This window comes from Phaseolus vulgaris, chromosome 2 (genome assembly GCF_051622355.1).
Source record: "Phaseolus vulgaris cultivar YP4 chromosome 2, ASM5162235v1, whole genome shotgun sequence".
Lineage (NCBI taxonomy): Eukaryota > Viridiplantae > Streptophyta > Magnoliopsida > Fabales > Fabaceae > Phaseolus > Phaseolus vulgaris.
In genome coordinates, this window is record NC_143499.1 from 22,941,575 (window position 1) to 22,964,712 (window position 23,138).

General features: G+C 35.0%; 1 protein-coding gene across 1 annotated transcript; it reads left to right on the forward strand.

Moving 5' to 3' along the window:
* Positions 1–8,509: 8,509 nt before the first annotated feature.
* FIP37 (FKBP12 interacting protein 37) lies at positions 8,510–22,241 on the forward strand. The gene is made up of 14 exons (XM_068612467.1): positions 8,510–8,757; positions 8,834–8,873; positions 8,965–9,032; positions 9,432–9,496; positions 9,598–9,634; positions 10,046–10,133; positions 10,259–10,323; positions 10,425–10,502; positions 12,978–13,025; positions 18,878–18,931; positions 19,899–20,060; positions 20,327–20,396; positions 21,258–21,313; positions 21,937–22,241. Exons 1-14 carry the CDS (start codon positions 8,731–8,733, stop codon positions 22,090–22,092), a joined length of 1,014 nt encoding a protein of 337 aa, XP_068468568.1. The 5' UTR covers positions 8,510–8,730; the 3' UTR covers positions 22,093–22,241.
* The last annotated feature ends 897 nt before the right edge of the window (positions 22,242–23,138 follow it).

Sequence of the window (23,138 nt, forward strand, 5' to 3'; positions counted from 1 at the left end):
ACTATGGTGGAGCATATGCTCAAATCCACAAGGTTACCAGACTATCGCTTTCCATATGCAATTTTTGTGTCAAAGCTAATTGATTACTTTGAAGTTGACACTACAAATGAAAGAAATGACACAATTAAGGCAGCAAGTGAGATAGACAACTCCACTCTCCTCAAGATGGGATTTCAAAAGGAAGATGATAGCTGGATATTCAGAAGGAATGCTGCAAACAGAGCTGAAAATGAAGCTGCTGATCCAGAAAATGAAGAAGAAAATGCTGATGGAATGCAGAACATGGATGCATCACCAGTACACTCTGCTGGACATGAGGATATTGCTGCTACAAGCCAAAATGCAATGGTTGCATATGAGGCACCTGAATACAGAGGTGAACCTCTGTCTATGTTTGAAAGACAAGTGCTAAACAGGCTGGACACACTCACATATGAGCAGAAAGCACACTATGAAATGACCTACGCCAGGTTTCAACACTTGGATGACCAACTTGAAGGAGTTCAAGTGCAGCTAGCTGAGCTTTATTACAACAACAAGTGATCCTATTTCTAAGTCTTTATCTTTTATATGTTGTTGAGCAATTTGAAATTAATCTGTACTGTTTGAAGGATTTAGTTGTTTTGTGGTTTGTAATGAACCTCTATGGTTTATTGGTTTTATTTGGACTGTTATGAATAGCTATTATTGTTTCTGTGGTATTTTGTGCTCCCATTCTGTTTGATGAATCCAAAGGGGGAGAAGAATAGCCTAGAGAACAGCCTAAGAATAGCCTGGTACAGATTCTGCAGATGATAGTCACAGTGGCTGCTGATATAATTCAGATGTTAAATCTGCAGGTATATCATTTCTAAATCTGTTGTTCTGCTTTAACACCTGTTTTCTTTGTATATAGTTCTGTATAGATTTGGTCATGATCTTTCTTCAAAGCTATGCAAAGCAAAGGGAATTTGTCTCCATCAAACAGGGGGAGATTGTTGAAGCTGGAGGAAGCTTCTTCCCTACCAAGGCTTGATGTGTGTTTGATGAAGAAAATGGCTTGAGTGCTTTGAAGATTGTAATAGGTTTTTAGATTCATTTGTAATTAGGCTTGTAAGTGTGTATAATTGCCTTTTGCTGTGTAACCTATCTTAGATGCCTAACCAAGTCTAGATCAAGCACATGATGTGGTTAAATGGTTTTTGAAAAGCTTTTTAAAATGGTTTTAACAGTTTTAAAACAGTACACAAATAAATCTGTTTTATGGAGAAAGAATTTGTTTATTTCTTCTCTGTTAAAAGGCTTTTCTAAATTTCTGTTAAGGCACCAAGGGAAAGCTCAGTTCGTTATTTCAGTTAAGATGAGCTGGCTTGTGTGTTATACTTTAATCTGTTTTACTGTGAAAGAACAGGTTTATTCTTTGGTCTGCTGAAAGGTTTTTCACAAGTTAGTTAGGGCACCAAAGGTACCACTCAGACAGTTATTTCTGTTAAGCTGAGTTGGCAGTTTTTCACAAAATAAATCTGTTAAGTTCAAAACTGAATCTGTTGTTTTCTTAACTGCTTTTCAACTGTTTTTAGAAAAGAAGTTAGAAACTGTTTTCTATATAAAGAAAAGTCTCTCTCACATGAATTAGTGCTGAGGAATTACGCTTTTGACAGAGATCAAACAACTTCCATGTGAGAAGAAGGATTGAAAGAGTTTTTGAAAGGTTTTCCAAAGAGATTTTTAAGTGTGCTTGTTCTAGGAAACCTTGAATCTTGGTGAAGGTGCTGGTGCAGTTCTGCAGCAAATTGAACTACTGGTTTTGAGTTCTTGCATCTTCTTTTCAGGTGTAATCTTTCCTTTATTCTGTTTTGTAAAGGTGTAAGTGTTAGTCACTCCTTGATAGGGTTTCTTGGAGTGCAAGGTGTGCTGAAATAGGGTTTTTCAGCATTGTGTGTGTTGTTCTTGTAGTGTTCAAGAACTACTGTGTTTGTAAGTGATTGGCACTGTTTTTAGTGAATTCCACCTTGGGGTAAGGTGAGACTGGATGTAGCTCTGTATGAGTGAACCAGTATAAAAACGTGTGTATCTTGCACTCTCATCCCTGCACTCTTTTCTGGCTTTTGCTTAATTCTGTCAAGAACTAAATCTGTTCTTTTGAAATTGAATCTGTTAATTCTGGGTTAAGTGAAAACTGTTCTTCCTGATTTGTTAAAGTTTTTTGATCATAAACAAGGTTGCTGCATATAATGGTTTAAGTGAATTGTGAACAAACTGACCATTCATTAAAACCTAAGAAAGGATCATACTTATTGAAATCTTGTGTTGTGTAAATTTTGGTTGATTTCTAAGCATTGCTGTATCCTTCATCCTCACAATATTAAGCTGATCTGGTTCTAGTATATTTCTTGTTGAACACAATTTTACATTGAACAAAATTCAAATTGTGCCAAGACTGCTCTGAAGAAATCAATCTGTTTCATGTAAAATCAATCTGTTCTTTTTGCCTCTGGAATACTGAAAAATTGTGTGTTCTTGCGAAAATTTTATAAGCTCAATTCACCCCTCCCCTCTTGAACTTAGACACTAATAGACCCAACACTAGTGACTCACCTCTATTTCCTGGAAAGCTACCTTCACTACTATCCTTATCTTTTTTTAGGTAAAATACTTAGGACACAAGTCTTTAACCATGTCTTCTCCATCTCGCAATTCTAATGAAAGTGATATGACAATTCTTAAAAACCTTTTGGAAAATGTTGCCCAAGATGTTCAAGCACTTTCATTTAGACAATTGTATCATGAGGCCCAACTTAAAGAAAGGGATTCTCAATTTGCTCTAATGCAAGATGATTTGAAAATGGTTAAAGATGAATACACTAAATTCAAAAAGAGTTCACATACATCTAGCTCTAGAGAGAGAGGCGTCTTCATAAGGATCCTCCCATAGAATATTGGAATGATCTTAGGGGAGCCTTAAGGCCATATTCCCTCCTACTATGATAGGAAGTTAATGGATAAGCTCCAAAGACTCCAACAAAGAACCATGAGTGTAGAGGAGTATAGGCAAAAAATGGAACTATATATGATGAGAGCCTCCATTAGGGAAAACGAATCCACCACCATAGCTAGATTTCTAAGTGAGCTTAATCTTGAGATTAGAGATAAAGTTGAACTTCTACCTTACCAAGACTTGAATGATTTGGTTTAACTATGTATCAAGGTTGAACAACAAAATTTAAGGAAAACTTCAAGTCGTAAGGAAGATTCATACTCCAACTCCTATCAAAGAAGAGATTTTAAAAGGGAGGAAAGTACACCTAAGGAAAAATCAAAGGAAACTCCCAAAAGTGTAGGTAAAGATATGCTCACTCCACCCATTCGCACTAGAGAGGTTAAGTGTTTTAAATGTTTTGGAAGAGGTCATGTGCAAGCTCAATGCCCAAACCAAAGAACCTTGTTTTTAAGGGGGTAGATGAGTATAGTAGTTGTGATGATGCACCTAGTGGGAAAGAAGAGGGGGAGGATAATGAGAGAGTATATCCTTATGAGGTGGAATTAATGATGATTAGGAGGACCCTCAACAACCAAACTAGCGTGAACCTAGAAACACAAAGGGAGAACATCTTTCATACAAGATGCAAAGTTTTTGAAAACATATGTTCTCTCATTATGGATAGTGGTTCTTGCTGCAATTGTTGTAGCGCTAGGATGGTTGAAAAGCTAAATCTACAAGTAGTCCCTCATCAGAAAACTTACAAACTTCAATGGATCAATGAAGATGGGGAACTAACTGTAGACAAGCAAGTGAAAGTCGAGTTTTCTATAGGTAACTACAAAGATAATGTTTTATGGGATGTAGTTCCTATGGAGGCTTGCCACATCTTATTGGGTAGACCTTGGCAATTTGACAAGAAAACCGTGCACAATGGTCTAACCAACGAGATTACCTTCACCCATAATGAAAAGAAGTTTATACTTAATCCTTTACCACATTCACAAGTGGTAAGAGATCAAGTACAAATGAAACAAAAGAGGGATGAAGAGAAAAAAAAAATCAAAATAGAAAAAGAGCAAATCCTTAGGGAGCAAAAGGCGTGGGAGAAGAGTGTTCCTTCCCACAAGGTCATTCAACAAGGCAAGGCGTTTGAAAATACCTTTGAAAATATGCTTCTTGTTGAACAACCTCAAAGCCTTATCTTTTGTAAAGGAACACTTACCTGCACTGCCACAAATCTTGAGACTATGATTTTACCTCCTCAAGTAAAAGAGCTTTTAAAAGAATTTGATGATATATTCTCTAAGGAAGGCCCCATAGGACTTCCTCCTAGAACATCAAATTGATTTAGTTCCGGGGCTAGTCTACCTAATAGACCAGCCTATAGAACTAATCCTAAGGAAACTAAGGAGATAGAATCTCAAGTACAAAATTTTTTGGAGAAAGGTTGGGTTCAAAAGAGCCTAAGCCCTTGTGTTGTACCTGTCTTGTTGGTGCCAAAAAAAGATGGCAAGTGGAGAATGTGTTGCGATTGTAGGGCCATCAACAATATCACCATCAAGTATAGGAATCCAATCCCAAGACTAGACGATATGCTTGATGAATTACATGGGTCAATCATATTTTCCAAAATTGATCTTAAAAGTGGATATCACCAAATTAGAATCAAAGAGGGTGATGAATGGAAAACCGCTTTTAAAACCAAATTTGGACTATATGAATGGTTGGTGATGCCCTTTGGTCTCACTAACACAACTAATACTTTCATGAGGCTCATGAATCATGTCTTGAGAGACTGCATAGGTAAATACGTAGTAGTTTACTTTGATGATATCCTAGTCTATAGCCAAAGCCTAGATGACCACCTAAAACACCTTAGGGAAGTTCTCCTAGTGCTTAGGATTAAAAGTTTATTTGCTAATAGTGATAAGTGTACCTTTTGTGTTGATAGTGTAGTATTTTTAGGTTTTGTAGTTAACAAAAATGGGGTACATGTTGACCTTGAAAAAATCAAAGCCATCCAAGAATGGCCAACCCCACAAAATGTAGGAGATGTTAGGAGTTTTCATGGCTTGGCTAGCTTCTATAGATGTTTTGTGCCTAACTTCTCAAGTCTAGCTTCACCACTCAATGAGTTAGTGAAGAAAGATACTCTATTTTGTTGGACCGAGAAGCATGAACAAGCTTTCAAGAGGCTAAAAGCCCAACTCACTAATGCACCCATTCTAGCTTTACCAAATTTTGCCAAAACTTTTGAGCTAGAGAGTGATGCATCGGGAGTTGGAATGGGTGCGGTTTTGTTACAAGGAGGGCATCCAATTGCTTATTTTAGTGAAAAACTTCATGGAGCCACCCTTAACTACCCTACCTATGACAAAGAGCTCTATGCACTTGTGAGAGCCTTAAAGACTTGGGAACACTATCTAGTTTCTAAAGAATTTGTCATACATAGTGATCATGAGTCTTTGAAATATTTGAAAGGTCAACATAAGTTGAATAAACGTCATGCAAAATGGATGGAATTTCTTGAACAATTTCCTTATGTCATCAAATACAAGAAGGGTAGCACAAACATAGTAGCAGATGCTCTCTCAAGGAGACATGTGCTCTTTTCAAAACTTGGAGCCCAAATTCTTGGATTTGACAACATAAGAGAACTCTACTAAGAAGACCAAGATTTTGCATCTATCTATGCTAAGTGTGAACGTAGAGCACAAGAAGGATTCTATGTATCTGAGGGTTATCTTTTTAAAGAAGGCAAACTTTGTATACCTCAAGGCACACATAGAAAACTTCTTGTAAAGGAATCTCATGAAGGAGGTCTCATGGGCCATTTTGGAGTTGATAAAACTTTTGATCTTTTAAAAGGAAAATTCTTTTGGCCACACATGAGACGAGATGTCCAAAGACATTGTTTTATATGTATCTCATGTTTAAAAGCTAAATCTGAAACAATGCCTCATGGACTTTATACCCCTCTACCGATTGCAAGTGTTCCATGGGAAGACATTAGCATGGATTTTATCTTAGGACTCCCTAAGACTGCAAGAGGTTTTGACTCCATCTTTGTGGTTGTGGATCGTTTTAGCAAAATGACACATTTTATTCCATGCCACAAAGTGGATGATGCTCAAAATATTTCCAAACTCTTCTTTAGAGAAGTGGTAAGACTTCATGGCCTACCAAGAAGCATAGTATCGAATAGAGATCCAAAGTTTATAAGATATTTTTTGAAAACGCTTTGGGAAAAACTTGGCGCTCGACTACAATTTTCCACATCATGTCATCCTCAAACGAATGGACAAACTGAAGTAGTCAATAGATCTCTTGGTACTATGCTTAGGGCAGTCATGAGGGGTAGCCATAAATCTTGGGATGATTACCTTCCCCATATTGAATTTGCCTATAATAGAGTAGTTCACAAAACTACCAATATTTCTCCATTTGAGGTTGTATATGGTTTTAACCCTCTTACTCCTTTAGACTTGCTACCCCTTCCTAATCCACAAGCTTTTGTGCATAAGGAAGGAGCTATCAAAGCTAAATTTGTTAAGAAAATGCATGAGAAGGTTAAATTCCAAATACAACAACAAACTGAGATATATGTCAAGCCCAACAATAAAGGGAAGAGGGAAATCATTTTTGAGGAAGGAGACCTAGTTTGGCTTCATCTTAGGAAGGATAGGTTTCCAACTAAGAGAAAGTCCAAACTTAGTCCCCGTGGTGATGGACCTTTCCAAGTCCTCAAAAGAGTCAATAACAATGCTTATAAATTAGACTTACCTGCCGAATATGAAGTACATGATACTTTTAATGTCATTGATTTGTCTCCTTTTGTAGGTACCAATGAAGAAAATGACGCTTTAGATTTGAGGACAAATCCTTTCCAAGGGGGAGGGGATGATGAAAGAGGGCCAAACATCACTTCAACTGAAAGTCAATCACCATGTCATATTGGGCCAATCACTAGGGCCATGGCTAGAAAGCTTGAAGAGGATTGGAACATTGCTACTGATGGCAGAGAGACTTATCTCTACATGCTCCAAGATGCCAAAATTCAAGCATAGAATAACTTTTACATTTTTGTCAAAAGTGGCATAGATGAGTTCTTTTGTATTTTTGCTAAATCATGCAAATGGTACCTAAAATGCTAACCTAAGTTTAATTAGAGTTTCCTACTCTTAATTAAACTTTAGGTCCGACCCACATTAGCCTAAGTGGAGCGTAAGATTCTAGAGCTCATTGCACATGATAAAATTCTAGAACATACCTCCCATGTGCTGAATTTTAGGCATCATCTCCATGTGCACAACATTTGAATTTCCCTCTTATTTTATTCCTTGTGTAAACCGGCCTCCTTAGCTATTTAAGGAGTGCTTTGGCTCTTAGTTTTAGAAGATTAATACACTTAGTGAATTGTTGCCAATTTGTGCCAATTTCACTTCTTGCCCAAAACCTCCTAGGTTAGGCTTTTAATCTTCACAAATTTCCCCTTTCCAAGTAGAGTTGGCCTCACCATTCTCAAATCCTACCTCTCATGCACCTTCAAGGTCACCACCACTCTTAGGAGGACCTTGCTTCATCTTCAATCCATGATGCTTCCGCCATTCACCAACAAATTCCGAAAATATGAAGGCACATCTACATCATAAACCCTATCACCTGATTGAGAAGCATATACAAATGCAACTACCAGAAATAGCCATACTTATAAATAGTATTTACAAATGCGGCTATATAGCCGCATTTGTATCTCTTTAATTTACGAATGCGTGCTGATCAAATGCGGCTCTATAGCCGCATTTGTAAATGTAAAACAACTGCCCTTGTTTAGCATTTCTGCGCTAGTGATTGTTGTTACTTGAGGTGCATAACTGAAATGTCAAGTTGCATAATAATGTCTAATATAAAAACTTTTATTTAAAAAAAATGTTTAATTATTGTTCATTAAAACTGAACAATTGGTATAATAAAAAATAAAATAGTAATTTAAGAATATTGGAATTTTATCGATTGGCTTGCATCTTATTTATTAATGATGAGCTACCCTTATACATCCAGACATTTAGTATTTGGGGTTTATTTATTAATGCTGAGCTACATATTGAGATTTAATATTTGATAAGATAAAAATTAAAATAGTAATTAAAAATATATCATGAAACTTTCTTTTTCCTTCTATTTGTTATCTGCTACAAGTTTTTTTTTTCCATTGCATATCTTATTTTATAGCATTCTGCACAGGTTCAAATTAAAAAACAATGTTAAATCAGAAGGTTCCCCTCTAATCAAGATCAATATTTATTGGCTTGTCAAAACAACAAAAAGTGTAATATTGATTTTTTCAATAAAATAAAATATATAATTACGTGATAATTTTAGTATAATTTAACTTTATTTACAATTTATACAAGTTTTATAATTATATATAATTTGTAATTTTATAACTATATAATTTAATATAATTAAATGATGTTATAAGTTTTATTATATAAATGATGTTATAATTTTATAAGTATATATTTTAATATAACTTTTTATTTTTATAAATTTGGTATTTTATAGAATTTATAATTTATGGAATTGAGGCGGATGGAATGAGTAATCTTTTTTCGCATTAGTTAGTTCCTGCGGAGGCTTCTTCCAAGAGGAGAAAACTGCATTAGAAATCGCATATTGGGTGCATATTCTACTTTACCTAGCTTCTGTAGAGAACCATTGTGCAAAACCAACCTTCTTTCACATTGCTCTAGGGTTTCTCCAACTTCATGGCTTCCCCTACGCATTTCGATGATGTAAGTGGCACTATCCTCGCCATTAATTTTCCTTGGTAGTTCCCTTTAACCTCAACTTCGCTTCTGCCTAACACAGGAATTCGATTTCGGAGGTGGATTTGGCGGAAGGCATTCAGGTTTCAATTCTTCTAGCTGTTTTTCTGATTAAGGCTGCTTCAATTTGAGTTCTTGTGTTGAGTTTGGTTGTATCATTGCTTTGAAATCTAGCTAGTAAGAGGTCCTCTCCCGATTACGACGATGAAGATTACGACAACGATCCTTTTGCGAGGAAGAAGGTACTGTTTGCTTGAGTCTGTTATGCAGTGTCGGCGTTTAGGTGCAGGATATAGTAGAATGTGTTATTATTTTCTTTCTTTTATTTTTCTTTGACTGTGTTGGATTGTGGTTGTGTAGGTTGAGGATAGTTAGATAACTTGAATGATGTTATTGTTTTTTCACAATAATTTATTTTTTTCATTTTTTATGGAGGATATTGGCTTAGTTTTAGGGGTTGGCTCACTTTATGTGGTGTGCACTGGTGATATATGTTGGGTTTGGGATTTTACTGTTCATGTATGGTGAGCAGTGGAAGTTGATGTGGGTGAAGGGTATTCAACCTTTTTTCTTGCTGAATTGCTTATGCGGCTTCTAACAATATGCTTTATGAAAAAGAAATTTAATGATTTGTGATGCAGGCTCAATCAAAAGCGGAAGAAGCCTCTGGTGTTACAACAGGAATGATTTTGTCACTGCGTGAGAGGTATTTTACATAATAAATGGTGTGTGGAATATGGTAGGTTGTGAAAATTGCGGTTAATTATTTGGGTCTTAAACATGTTTGTGATCTTTATATTTTTGCAGTCTTCAGAACTGTAAGGATACACTCGTGACATGTCAAGTACGTTTCCTTAAAGAATTGATCTTCTTTGCTCCCTTCTATTCTTGCTGCTATCTTTTTGGTTTTCTTTCCAATATTTATAGTTCTTTCTGTATGAAAGAATTTGAACTTTTGTTATTAGAGAAGCAAACTTTAGTTAAGGTTGATGTGATTTAAGACTTGGTTCATAATGGTATTCGTGATGAAAAGGTGTCAATCTTCATCTATAATGTTTGGATTGTAATGATATGGAACAGAATGTTCGGGCACCATTCTCTTCGATCTCTATGTTCATAGCTGAGTCTTGTATGTTAGAATGGAGGGTTGTTTTCCTTTTGTACAAATTTTCACATATGATAGTCTTATTCTCATATCAGAAGTTTGAGCTGTACATTTTCCTTAGAAATATTGACAAGACCTTGAATTTTCCAGAATGAACTGGAGGCTGCAAAATCTGAGATTCAGAGTTGGCATTCTACACTTAAAAATGAACCTTCTGTACCAGCTGGAATCACTCCAGGTTTGTTTGTACTCTGTTTTACAAGTGAAATATACCTCTATTAATTGTTCAAGAAATGACTCTTTATACAGTTATTTTATGTGTTCTAAATGTATACTTTAACATTATTTAATCTTTCTTTCTAGATCCCAAAATGTTGATCAATCATCTTCAGACCTTGAAAACCTCTGAAGAATCTTTAAGAGAGCAGGTTTAGAATCTAGTTTTATATATTGTTTTTTCGTTCAAAATAATTCATCATCTATTCATCTGGTCTCATTGATCCTTTATCATTTTCCTTTTGAATATTAGCTTGAAAAGGCGAAGAAAAAAGAAGCTGCATTCATTGTAACATTTGCAAAACGAGAACAGGAAATAACAGAGTTGAAGGTAATATCTTAAAATAAGGTTCTTGCCGGTGATTGTTTATTATGATTGTGTGACTTGAGAAAACTACAAAAGAATTATAATGAATTTGAGAGAGTGAATTTCCCTCTCTTATGATCTCATATTTATAATAACTCTCGATACATCAGATACAATGTACGAGGGGAAGATAAGAGAATATGATAAGATATATCTAGCCACTAGGTATAACACAAAGCACACAACACCTTTACAATAAATTCTATTTAAAACTTCTCCTCAAACTGGAGTATACAAATTGTATATGCTGAGCTTGGAAGAAATAAATTCAATCTGAGGTCCTCTCAAGGATTTTGTTAACATATCTACAAGTTGATAATTTGATCTGACAAACTCAGTGCAAATTTCCTTGGACAACAACTTTTTTGAAATAAAATGACAGTCAATTTCTATGTGTTTAGTCTTCTCATGGAATACTATATTGGAAGCAATGTGGAGAGTAGTTTGGTTATCATAATATATCTTCATTGGCTGAATATAACAGAAATCTAATTCTTGGAGGAGTTGCTTACCCATATAAGTTCACAAGTGAGGGATGCCATTGCTTTATCAACATTTTTCTTATTGCTTTTCCAAGAGATAATATTTTCTCCAAGCAAAACACAATATCTTGTAGTAGAGCGTTTATCCATAGGAAAATCTGTCCAATCAACATCACAATATCCACATATTTGAGTATTCCCTTTATCTTCATAGAGTACTCTTTGTCCCAAAGGTTTTTGGAGATATCTTAGAATATAGATGACAACATTCCAGTGATCAATACAAGGATTATGCATGAATTGACTCAACACCAACTGCAAAAGACAAATATGGTCTAGTAATAGTAAAATAAATAAGTTTTCTAACTAGTCTTCTATATCTTTCTGGATCAGAGAAAACTTTTCCCTGTTCTGTCATTAATTTCTTATTTGGATCCATGGGACAATTTACTAGTTTACAATCATATAATGCATGTCTCTTTTAGGATGCCATGAACATATTTTCTTTGGGAGATTACAACTACTTCCTTTGATTGGGCTACTTCTATGCCCAAAAAATGAGATTTCCAAGATCCTTGTTCTGGAAATGTCGGCATAGGTGTTCCTTTAACTAAGATTTTAGAAGCATCATTCCCTATAATAATTATATTGTCAACATGCAGTATTAATTACACACATCTTGCAAGGGAGGTATGACAATAGAAAACCAAATGGTCTTCCCCATTGCCTTTTAGCTAAAAGGATTGCACAATGTGGCTGAACTTTCCAACCAAACTCGTGGAGATTGCTTTTTGAGACCATAGAGAGAGCGACACAACTTACAAACCAAAACAGACTTCCCCTGAACAACAAACCTAGGAGGTTGCTCCATATAGACTTCCTTTTCTAGATCCCCGTGCAGAAAAACATTTTTAATATCTTATTGATGAAGGGGCAATGACGAATGGCTGCCATGGCAATGATATTAGTTATTTCCACCGGAGAAAAATTATCACTGTAGTCAAGCTCATAGAACCGAGTATATCCTATAGCCACCAATCGAGCTTTGACGCGATCAACTTCATCGTTAGGTCTAACTTTAATGGCATAGACCCAATGACAACCTACTGTCTTCTTCTCAAAAGGAAGAGGAACTAACTCTGATGTTTTACTATGTTCAAGAGCTTGCATTTCAGTAATCATGGGTTTTTGCACCCAAGATGATCAAGTGCTTTTGTCACATTTAAGGAGATGACTATGACCTAACAGTTTAGGAGATGAGGATGCAACACAAGATACAAATGAACTAGTACCAGGTAGTACATGCCTCTAGATTCATGTCCTTAGCAATTCATTCGACCCTTACCACATTCATGTATATCAAAAGAGTTGGCATCAAAAGTTAATGAACAATTCAATGATTTAGTTAATTGGCTTAAAGAAATCAGTCTAAAGGGACGGGCAGGAACAAAAATAATATATTTTAAGTTTAAAGAGGGAGAAAGAGAAACTTCACCAATTCCTTAGGAAGCTACTTTAGATATGTTGGCTAGTGTTATGAAATGAGGTGTTTTAAGAAAGGATAGAGAAGAGAACAGAGATATATTACTAGAAATATGATCAGATGCACCTGAGTCAATTATCCATGGATTTTGACTCTATCAATTGTGAAATGCTAGTTGTTGACCTAGTTGGGAGTTGTAAAACATTTATAGGGGTTTATTATTCGTAGAAATTTTACCTCTCTTTTATTCTGTTTGATTGTGAAGTGTATGGGCACACTTAGTAGTTTGTCTGGATTCATGAATGGTCACCTAATAACTTTCAACAACTTGACGTCCATCCAATCAAAATATTCTTGGCTGCTCAAGCACTAGAGTTGGAACCTGTTGCTTTCGTTGTTGCTGCTGTTCTCTTTTTTATTGTTCTGATTTGTGTTTTTCCTTGTTAATGATTGGTTTTCTGATAACTTCTCCAGTCTGCTGTGTGGGATCTGAAAGTGCAGCTCAAGCCACCATCTATGCAGGTAAGTTTATAACATGAGTGATTAAGTGGATCTATAAATCAATATGCATGCTGATGATTCTTCTTTACACATTAATTTTAGAATCCTGTTTTTTTTTTTTTTGAGGCATTGTTGAGACTGCTCTTGATTCCTTGCCCAATTGCTCGCATTTCAAATTTTTTTATTGTATTGTAATGCATCTAGCTTAGCATATATGTACATGTAACTTTAGTACATGTCTTTCCGTACTAAAGAGCAAGGGTGGTGCAACCTGCATCAATTATTTGATTTTTTGCAAATTGTTTATAACCAAAATGAGTTGTCTAAATTTTTAATGTATATAAGAAAATTGTTGTGTTCTTTTCTTCCTTGTGAACAATGATGCCATTCCCGATAAATTCACCTTCAATTAGGCTAGTTGTAATAGTTTTGCAGTCTTTTACAATAAATGGAAAATAAATTCAAAATGTCCATGTTCTAGTGGCTGAGCTAGGACCTTAGGTTAAAAGTTGACAATAATTATTATTATAATATAAAGATTATAAAGATAAATGTAGTAGAGATTTTAAAATCATATAAAATTTTAATATCTAATCAAAAACTGACATGACTATTAAGTTTGCATTTTAATATTGAAGCTCCCTCATCCCCCTTTTTTTCTAGTGTGCCTATCCTTTTATAGATTCTCACATCTTCATTTTTTCTCGTGAAATTTTGAATTCTTTTTATTAACAATTATTCACTGTTGATGATTGTAAAAAAGTTACCATATTTTCTTATATCTAATTCCCTATGGCCATTATCTGACCCCTTCGTTTTCTCAAATTCAAATTCCTTGGATAACTTTGCATTGTTCATAAAAATTAAATTGATTAACATCATTATGAATCTTATGGATCATGTTCCTGATCATTTATTTAAAAGGAATTTCTCTTTTGTTCCTTTTTAATTTTGAAACATGTTATTTTTTATTTTTCAATTTTTAGTACTATGAAGCTGGAAAAGTAAATTTAATTTTGAAACATGTTATTTTTCAATTTTCAACATGTACATTTATATTATGCAACAAAAGTAAAAGAACATCATATTGTTTTATAAATAAAAATTTGAATTTAATGTGTTCAAGATCTCAATTGGTTGTTGGTTAGACGACGATTAATGGTTGAATTGTATGAATCAGTATAATAACTCTATATAGTTATATATGGTATATATATTAAATTAATTAACTTTATGCTAACTTATAGACTTTGGCTTAGTGGTGAAGTTCACTAAGCTTAGCATAGGTGCTGGGTTCAAACCATGATGGGTGCTACTTTTGTATTTCTAGTGATTGTTGGCAATAAACTATGAAACATGATTGTGATGGAAGAGAGCATAGGATGACTCCGTGTGTTAAGTGCACATTGGAGTTATTTAATTTATAGGGGAGAAAACAAAATTAGAAAACATTGAGGACATAATTACAGAATATCCATTGTCACTATGTAATTAGTTCAAGGACCCTACTTAGTGAATATATCTACTAGCATGGGAGTTGATAAAACTAGTAGAAATATCACAATTTGAGGCAATATGCATGGCAAATTGGTTATTCCATATAACTTATAAGTGACAATTGTGTAACCTCCCTAAACCTTAGTTGCCTTTTGACCATAAAAGCTCCTGAACGACTATAGTCGTAGCTCGATAGTTTCTAAAGCAACTGTTTGACCATATAAGCTCTTGAACAACTATAGTCGTAGCTCAATACTCTGCCTCCACAATGGACTTGGCTATAATATACCAAACCAACCTTTTGTTAATTGGGGAGCCTTAGTTTGCGTTAGAACATCTCACAACTCAAGCGTGTTTGTTGTTTTCATACAAAATACCTTTTCTTGGAGCTCCTTTGATGTATTGAAGAATGCAAGTCATTGCATTTCAATGTTAATTGGCATACAACACTTATTGAGAACGAGATATCCATGTGGGTGTAGCATTAAGGTTGTTTGACTTCCCTACCACCTGTTTGTACCTTTCAGCAGCTGGAAGGGGTTCTTCTTGATGGTAAGAATTTGACATTAAGATATATTGAGGTGTCATTTGTCTTGGAATTTAACATTCTGTTTCTTCTAGAATATCCATTACATGCTTCCTTTATGATATGATGATCCTATTTATGACTGAGCTACCTTTATTTCCAAGACATATGATACCAAGATGATCAATACTCGTGATGACAATGTCATCACCACAAACAAACATATAGATTCAACTACTAGGTGAGTGGCGATAGAAAACAAAATGGTTAGTTTTGCTTCGAGTCATATCAAATTGTTGAATCACAATACTAAATCTTTTGAATCATGCTTTGGAGCAAAGGTCCCCCTTGAGCAACAAAACAAGGAGGTTTCTCCATGTGGATTTCCTCGAGTAAATCACCATGTAAAAAGGCATCCTTGATATCCAACTAATGGAGAGGCCAATGACGAATGACAACCATAGACATGAATAGTTGCATTGAAAGTATTTTGGCAATTGGAGAAAAAGTATCCCCATAATCCAACTCAATGATACGAGTATAGTCTTTTGGGATTAGGCGAGCCTTAAGTTGGTGGTAGTAAGTATTATGGGATCCACGATACGTTTCGCACAAAATGATACAATTTGACCCTCCCCCAATATGAATCGATTGAATAATTGTTTTTGCTCCCGTATCACAACTGCATCATGCGAATAGTAAGAAGAATCGCAGGACCGTTCCGTTTCGTATTGTGTGTATCAATGGGGATTTAAAAACCCTAATTTCAAAATTTTACGCACGTGAACCTCTTCTCTCCTCTAAAAATGACGACCATCAGACTCGTGACAGCGGGAGGCGCGACACCGAACAACGACAACGGAAGGTGCGCAACTACAGAGACTCGATGCAGGACAATGACAGTAGGAGGCGCGATGCAGGACAAAGGCGCGCGACTAGAGGTGCAATAGTCGGGGGAATAGCCAGAGGACCGAAAGTAGGATGCATAGATGAGAAAAAAACAGAGAGTGATTTTTTTTTCTGCTGTCTTGGATTTTTAAAAATGAGTAAAACATAAAAGAGAGGTAGATATTACTTGGAAGTATTGTGAAAGTCTTCCTACTTATGCAACAACCACACTTTTCTTTTTGAGGTTGTGTTGTTGAAATTGTGTGGTATATATATGTAGATACAACACTTGGGATGAAATATGAGGCTGTTTTGTTATTAATTGTATCGTTGCATGTTTACATATCTTATATATTTAATTTTATGTTACATTTTTTAATGTTTATGAATCTTACGATTCATGATTCAAAATATCAGCTCTCCGATACTCTACTTGTATCTCGATCCAACTACCATGATAGATACATATTGTTTGACATAGATTTTTCTATCTTAGATACACAAAGACATTTCTTGCGTACTTCTGAATAGAAAAAGAGGACAAGGAAGAATGACCCTAATAAAAGGAAGGAGGAATATGATGATAACCAAAAAAAGTACAATAAGAAGGATTACAAGTAAAATATATATCTTTCATAGAGCAATGAGATTTTTAAACTTAGGAGACCAAATGATGATGTGAAGGAGTTGTCTTTGAAGGTGGCGGCGATACAATACAAGTGCAACACTGTTATACCTGCAGGGGTGGAGAGGGGATAGAGACTCTCTCGAGTACAAAAATGCACCAAGATAGGTACAATTGTAGAAGGAAAAGCCTGAGATGTAGTTGGTACAAACCCAAAAAAGGGAACTAATATAAAGAAGGTAACATCAACAAAGATAAAATACCTATGGAGAGTAAGGGACGGACACTTTTACCCTTTTTGAGATTGTGGATACTTGAGAAAAATACACTTATGAGACCAAGGACAGAATTTGTCAATGCTAGAGACAAGAGCATGAGTGAAACATGTACTATCAAAGACTTGAGACGGTTAGGGATGAAGAGAGTGGTGAGGATATAGAACTTGACAAGAGATTTTACCTTTTAGAATAGAGGAAAGCATGTGATTGATGAGATAACATGCAGTAAGTACTGCATCACCTCAAACCTGATGAGAAACATGATTGCAAAAGAGTTCGGGAGGTCTCAAGATGTTTTTTGTGTTTAAGAACCCCATTCTGTTTGGGGTATGAGGATAAGATTTTTGATGCAACACACGTGAGATGCCATAAAAGGATTGAGAAATAGAAAATTAATCGGAACAATAATATGACCTAGAAATTATGACTTGAACCCCTTGACGCTAGTGTAGAGAATCATTTATAAAAGTACAAAACATCTTGACGCTAGTGTAGAGAAAATATGACTTGAACCCCAAACTTTTGTTTGAACAAAAACAAAAGGGGGCAAAGCTCGACTAATAATATCTCTTTGAAAAAAACCTTCAATACCTAATTGACATGACTCAATATAAAGACTTGGATATCCTAACTGAGCATGAACTAGAAGTGGGGATAGTATCTCCAATCCAACAAATTGAAGGGAGCCCTAGGGACATAAAAGACATTATGAATGGAACGAGAAGGTACAGAATGGTTGCTAGCACCTTAGGACTGTGTTTGAGAACCATTTGTCATGGTGATAGGTAAATGACTAAAAGTGTAGAAAGAGAAGAAAAAATGGATTTATTACTTGTAATATGATTGGTGCCCCAAAATAAGGACTGAAGGGCCTAAAAGAGTAAGAGATGTAAAGAAAGGAATTATCCGAGTATGCAGCAACCATTGAGTGTCAACCTTCTTCCATAGAGATCTGCTGCAGGAAAAATTGTCTTTTGTTTCAGTGAGATGCATCTCATTGCTCTCTCCAACAAGCCAAAGTTCAATGTGAGAAGCCTAGGAGGAACGGGGTATGGGTTCATCGGATATCCCAGATCAACTTCTTGTTAGGCTCTAGATGCTGTGTTGAGAGAGGGAAACAAGAGAGCCTAGTAAGAATTGTGTGTTTAGATCACATCGAAGCTGTTGAATTTATAGGTGAGAAAACATAATTACAAAATATTGACATAAATACAGAATAGTTAGTTATCCTAGTTTAGGCTAATAATATAAGTATAGAATCAATTGTCAAGATTCTAGCACTGACTTTGGAATGTGAGAAAAATGTTTACAGGCATTTGTGCAACTCACTTCAAATGACAGCAACCGGTGATTCAGTGGTTGATTCTGGAACCTGGGCAGGCCAAACCAGGTCGCACCAGGTCAATGTCTTTGCTGATCCAATTAGAGGCTGGACCATTTGTGCCATATGTTGCTGTTTGGACCAGTTTGTCTGGCTGGTCTTAGCTGGTTTTTAAAACATTGGCATGTGCCACCACCGGCAACAAATACCCACCTCACAACAGTGTGGTTCTTGTCTCGTTATACTGCTAATGTGAATTACTGCACTGTTAAGGCATTAACTACTTAGAACACACCAGTGTTTTTTTCCTCTTTGATTCACTGTAACATGTGCCTTGGTATTGACTCTACTCTAGGGATAGAAGGTTTTTAGGTATTTCTTGTTCATCAGGTTAATATAGGGTGGTCCACATGGGTTTTAGTGCACAGGTTATCCTGTCAATATAATAGGTGGCTGTACTTTTTTAGTATTAAAATTTTGCATGAGCATTTCCTGCTTCACTAAACTTTGACAAATAAGATGTTGAATTTGTTCTTATAGTGTTTCTGCTGTACTTTCTCAGCCTGGTTAGTTTCTGCTTTATGTTTGTGGTGTCTTTATTTATATCATCTCACATCATTGTTGAAAGTTAATCTGCTGCAGAAATTGCACATCATGTTGGTTGTATCTTGTATTCTATTTTTGATCTTTTGATTCTCGGAATTGTTGCCTTGAAATTCTTTAAAATATAATTTTCAGGCTCGGAGGTTGTTACTAGATCCAGCTGTTCATGAAGAGTTCACTCGTTTAAAGGTTTGCTATTTGACTTGACGCTGACTTCTACTGAATCGAGTTTGGTTGATCTTTTTAACTCTTTTCTGTCGGAGTAACACAGGGAGGTGAGAAATTTGAGTGTAATAATTCCTAATTCATGTTGGAATAGGAAAAGGTTAGTTAGTTCAAGCTGTCTACAGATTTTTTCACTGACTGATACAGTGCAGAAACATTTTGTTACTGTGTGAACTGTGTTGTCACACCCAAAAAGAAAAAGAAAATCAACAGTGTAACAGTAATAGTTTTGTATTTTGGAGGTCACAAAATGAAATGGAACGGAATTACCACAGAAGATGGAAGAGTATAGGCAACCTTTTTACTTTGGGTAGACAGTCCTTGTATAGTTGGAAGTACAAGGGATACCTTTTATCTGTAACCCTTTGTTTTAGTAGAGAGGAGGGGGAGGGAGAGGGAAATAATATTGGTTTTTTGGTTTAGGGATGAGGGTAGAAGAAATGGTGGAACCCATTTTTTTTATTTCCTAAATATTTCAATTCATCTATCTCCCTGTCCTTATTTTCCATCAAATCAAATTGCATAACTTTCAAAACACTTTGTCTATTTCTCGCTTCTTTCTACTCTACCAAACAGCTAATCATTCAAATTTATTGCTTACATATTTCTCTTTTCTCAACCTATTTCCATCCTCTCTATTAATTTCCTTTAAATCAAATACACCCCAAATGTTTTCAGATAATATTAGAATAGGAAAATTTCAGATTTGGCTTCCTACAGATGCTTTAGAACCCATAACTGTTACACTGTTGATTTTCTTTTTCTTTTTGGCTCGAGAGAGTTGTTTTAGTTACATTTTTCTTTTCTTTCAAATGCATCACATGTCGTCATTCCCTACACATCATAACCATTTTTTTTCAGTTGTTATGGGACATAAATTTTTTATGGTTACCCCTTTTTGGTTCTTACAAGATTTTTCATCTGATAATAGAATTTAGTCGAGGAAAAGGATAAAAAAGTAAAGGAGTTGCAAGATAACATTGCTGCTATGAATTTTACTCCCCAAAGCAAGATGGGGAAGATGCTGATGGCTAAATGTAGAACCCTGCAGGAGGAAAATGAGGAGATTGGAAATCAAGCTTCTGAGGGGAAGGTGCTACCATCTCTTTTCTCTATACCTCTAAATGTCACTTTCTCCCCCACTTGTGTTTTTCTTTTTTTTTTTTAATCAGCACCCCACTTGTGTTGTATTAGTAACAAGAAGTAATGTCACACTTGTATGCATTTGCCCAATATAGACATAAGGGCTTAATCCCAAAATGTATTATATGGAAGTAATGTCGCATTTGTATTCATTGTTACTGAATTGATGCTTAAATTGTCTTCATTTTTCATTTGTGCTTCCTTCTTGGTATGCAGATACATGAATTAGCTCTGAAGCTTGCATTGCAGAAGTCCCAGAATTCACAACTTAGAAGTCAATTTGAAGGTTTGTCATTGAATGGAACTTGTTTTATGTTGTATGTTTTAAATCATGAATAGTGGTTTGCAGCGGCCGTCTCCAAAAACACAAGACACTATTTTGAATTTTAGTTTATATATTGTGAACTATACACATAAATTGTAAAAAATGTTAAAAATTGCTCGAAATAATGACATTCATAATAAACAATAAAAAGTCATTTGGTATTAAACACCAATAAAAGTCAAATACAAGTTTCCTCGATAGAATTATCGATTATCATTTTCACTATTATTACATCTAGATCTATGGATTTCAATTTTGGAAATTAAAATCCCAAAAATAGCTCTCCAACAAGCCCTAATGTCTCTGTTCTAAGGTTTTTTTTTTGGAATAAACCTGGTGCTGCAATAGTTCCTGCTACGGCAGCTGTTGGGTCTGCTACACTAAACTGTTCTGCTAGAGTAGCCCCTAGATCAAACAGGGCCCACTCCGCACTGCTACACCACTATAGTAAACTATTTAAAACCCTTTTGCCTCTATAATTCCCTGACTCTTACAGCAGCTACATAGGTAATTGCTGTCACCTTTTTTTATATTTCAAATAAGTTTATCTATAGTTTTACTAAATTTCATGCCACACTGATAGAGTGAAATGATATTGTTGCGTGTGGCTATAAAACTAATCATTTGAAGTGTTATAGTATGCTAGAAATATTATCATAAATGTGCTAGTTTATTTTAACAAGTGTTTGTCAGGAGTAGGTAGGGATAGAAGTCGGTGTCTTGTATTTTCTTGTGTATAAAATTGGAGACTGGAGGGATTGAAAGTTATCTACCTTTAGATTTTTATATATAAACACTAGTTCTTGTTCATGACATCTACAGGGTTGCAGAAGCACATGGAAGGACTGACAAATGATGTGGAAAGATCCAATGAAACGGTTTTTACTTCTTTCTCCTTTTCTCCTTATTTGTTATTTAAAGATTGCAGTATGTTCTGCAATAAAAATGTCTCTTTGATTCATAAGCAACAATTTATGAACAAATGGTGAATTTTTTGTTTGCGGACCCTGCAACTCGGGAAAACATTGTATGAACTCAACTATTGCGTTGGGAACGAGGCTGGCATAAAATAAATGATTGCTGATATGAATTGCATAAATGATTATGCAGATTAAATTTTTCTGCCTCAAGTTTTTGAAACCCTTAATATAATTTGCTTAGATCTAAATTTTGAATAAAAGTTTGAGAGGATTTTTTTTTATTATGTAAAAAGAAAGGGTAAATATTTTTGTTTTTCAAAAAATTTATGCCATGATGTTCTTAGATTTGATAGAAATTGAGTGTTGATGTTTTTAAATGGACACATTTTGTATACCTTGAACCTGTTTATATCGAGTCAGTAAAATGTTTTCCATGGTTGGATAACGTGATACTTGCGTACTGTGTGAATGCGTTGATATTTGAACGTGTTATTTATTTAAAGAATTGTGAATCAATACTTTTTGGCAGATACATGAAAATTAATATTTGAGAGTCCATACTAAAATGGATGGAATTGCAGGTTCTCATGTTACAAGATAAACTTGAAGAGAAGGATCGGGAAATACAAAGACTAAAACATGAGCTTCAACAGAAAAACTTAGAGGATGCAAGGTCAGATGCAGCATTGACCAGAAATGACAATAATGAGACGATGGCTGGAGAGGCTGCTAACTAATTTCACATTATAATTTTTTGTAGGAAACAATTGTTTTTCTTTTCAATGTCTTTTTACTCTTGTAAGTATATTATGTTAATAATTTTTTTGCATATTTATGAGATGATTATGGTTCTATTTTGAGTGGAAATATAGTCCTCGTAGTTGAAGATGGTGCCATTTTTATAATTTAGTATCTGTTAGAAGGGAGTTGTGTTTTTTTTTTCAAAAAAACTTGAAAGAAAGGATTTTTAAATCATTAGATTGTATTTCCTTTTGAAATTGTAAGTATGAACACTTGTTAACATAGTCGTTGTGCTGATTCTAGGTTGATTTATCCTCTCTTGGTGTCCATTACACAACCACACAAGGGTGTTATCAGAATATCTATAGATTTATTTAATTTTATTATATAAGATCAGAAACTTTAAAATTATGAACACAATTAGGAGAATCAACTGAAACATCATCAATTAGGAGAATCAACTGAAACATCATCAATTATGAACACAATTAGGAGAATCAACTGAAATAACCTTAAAAAGAAATTATTTAAGAGATCTGATTAACAAAGCGTTAAACAGTGTATGTGGGGTTCTCACAATGTAGAGTAATAAGTCGTTTCAGATGATTAGTTTTGTAAACGGAAGGAATTATTCAGTAGTTGAAGGTTTTTGGAAGTTTGGTAATGGGATATTGGTAACTATAGTGAATGTTTATTGCTCTGGCACTTTACGGGAAAAGAATGAGGTGTGGAAGGAAATTAGTGTTGTCATAATGAATCAACTGTCAAAGGCTTTGTGTATTATTGGAGATTTCAATTCTATTAGACGGCAAGAGGAGAGGAAGAGTTTGATGTCGACGTCAGATTATTGTAGAGAAATAAAAGGTTTCAATGATTTTATTGAAATATCGAAATTGGTTGATATCTCGTTGGTTGGTAGGAAGTTTACTTGGTACAAGCCTAATGGAATGGTAAAAAGCATAATTGATAGGGTGCTTGTTTCAATGGAATGGTTGGAAGTTTGGCCAAATTGTCAGCAGTTCGTGTTAAGCATATCAATCTC

What these genes read in the sequence shown, in the direction of transcription:
- FIP37 (XM_068612467.1), top strand. Translation starts at nt 8,731, where the DNA reads ATGGCTTCCCCTACGCATTTCGATGAT. An exon ending in ATTTGGCGGAAGGCATTCAG is followed by an intron (nt 8,874 to 8,964) that starts GTTTCAATTCTT and finishes TTTGAAATCTAG; the next exon opens with CTAGTAAGAGGTCCTCTCCC. An exon ending in ACTTAGAAGTCAATTTGAAG is followed by an intron (nt 20,397 to 21,257) that starts GTTTGTCATTGA and finishes TGACATCTACAG; the next exon opens with GGTTGCAGAAGCACATGGAA.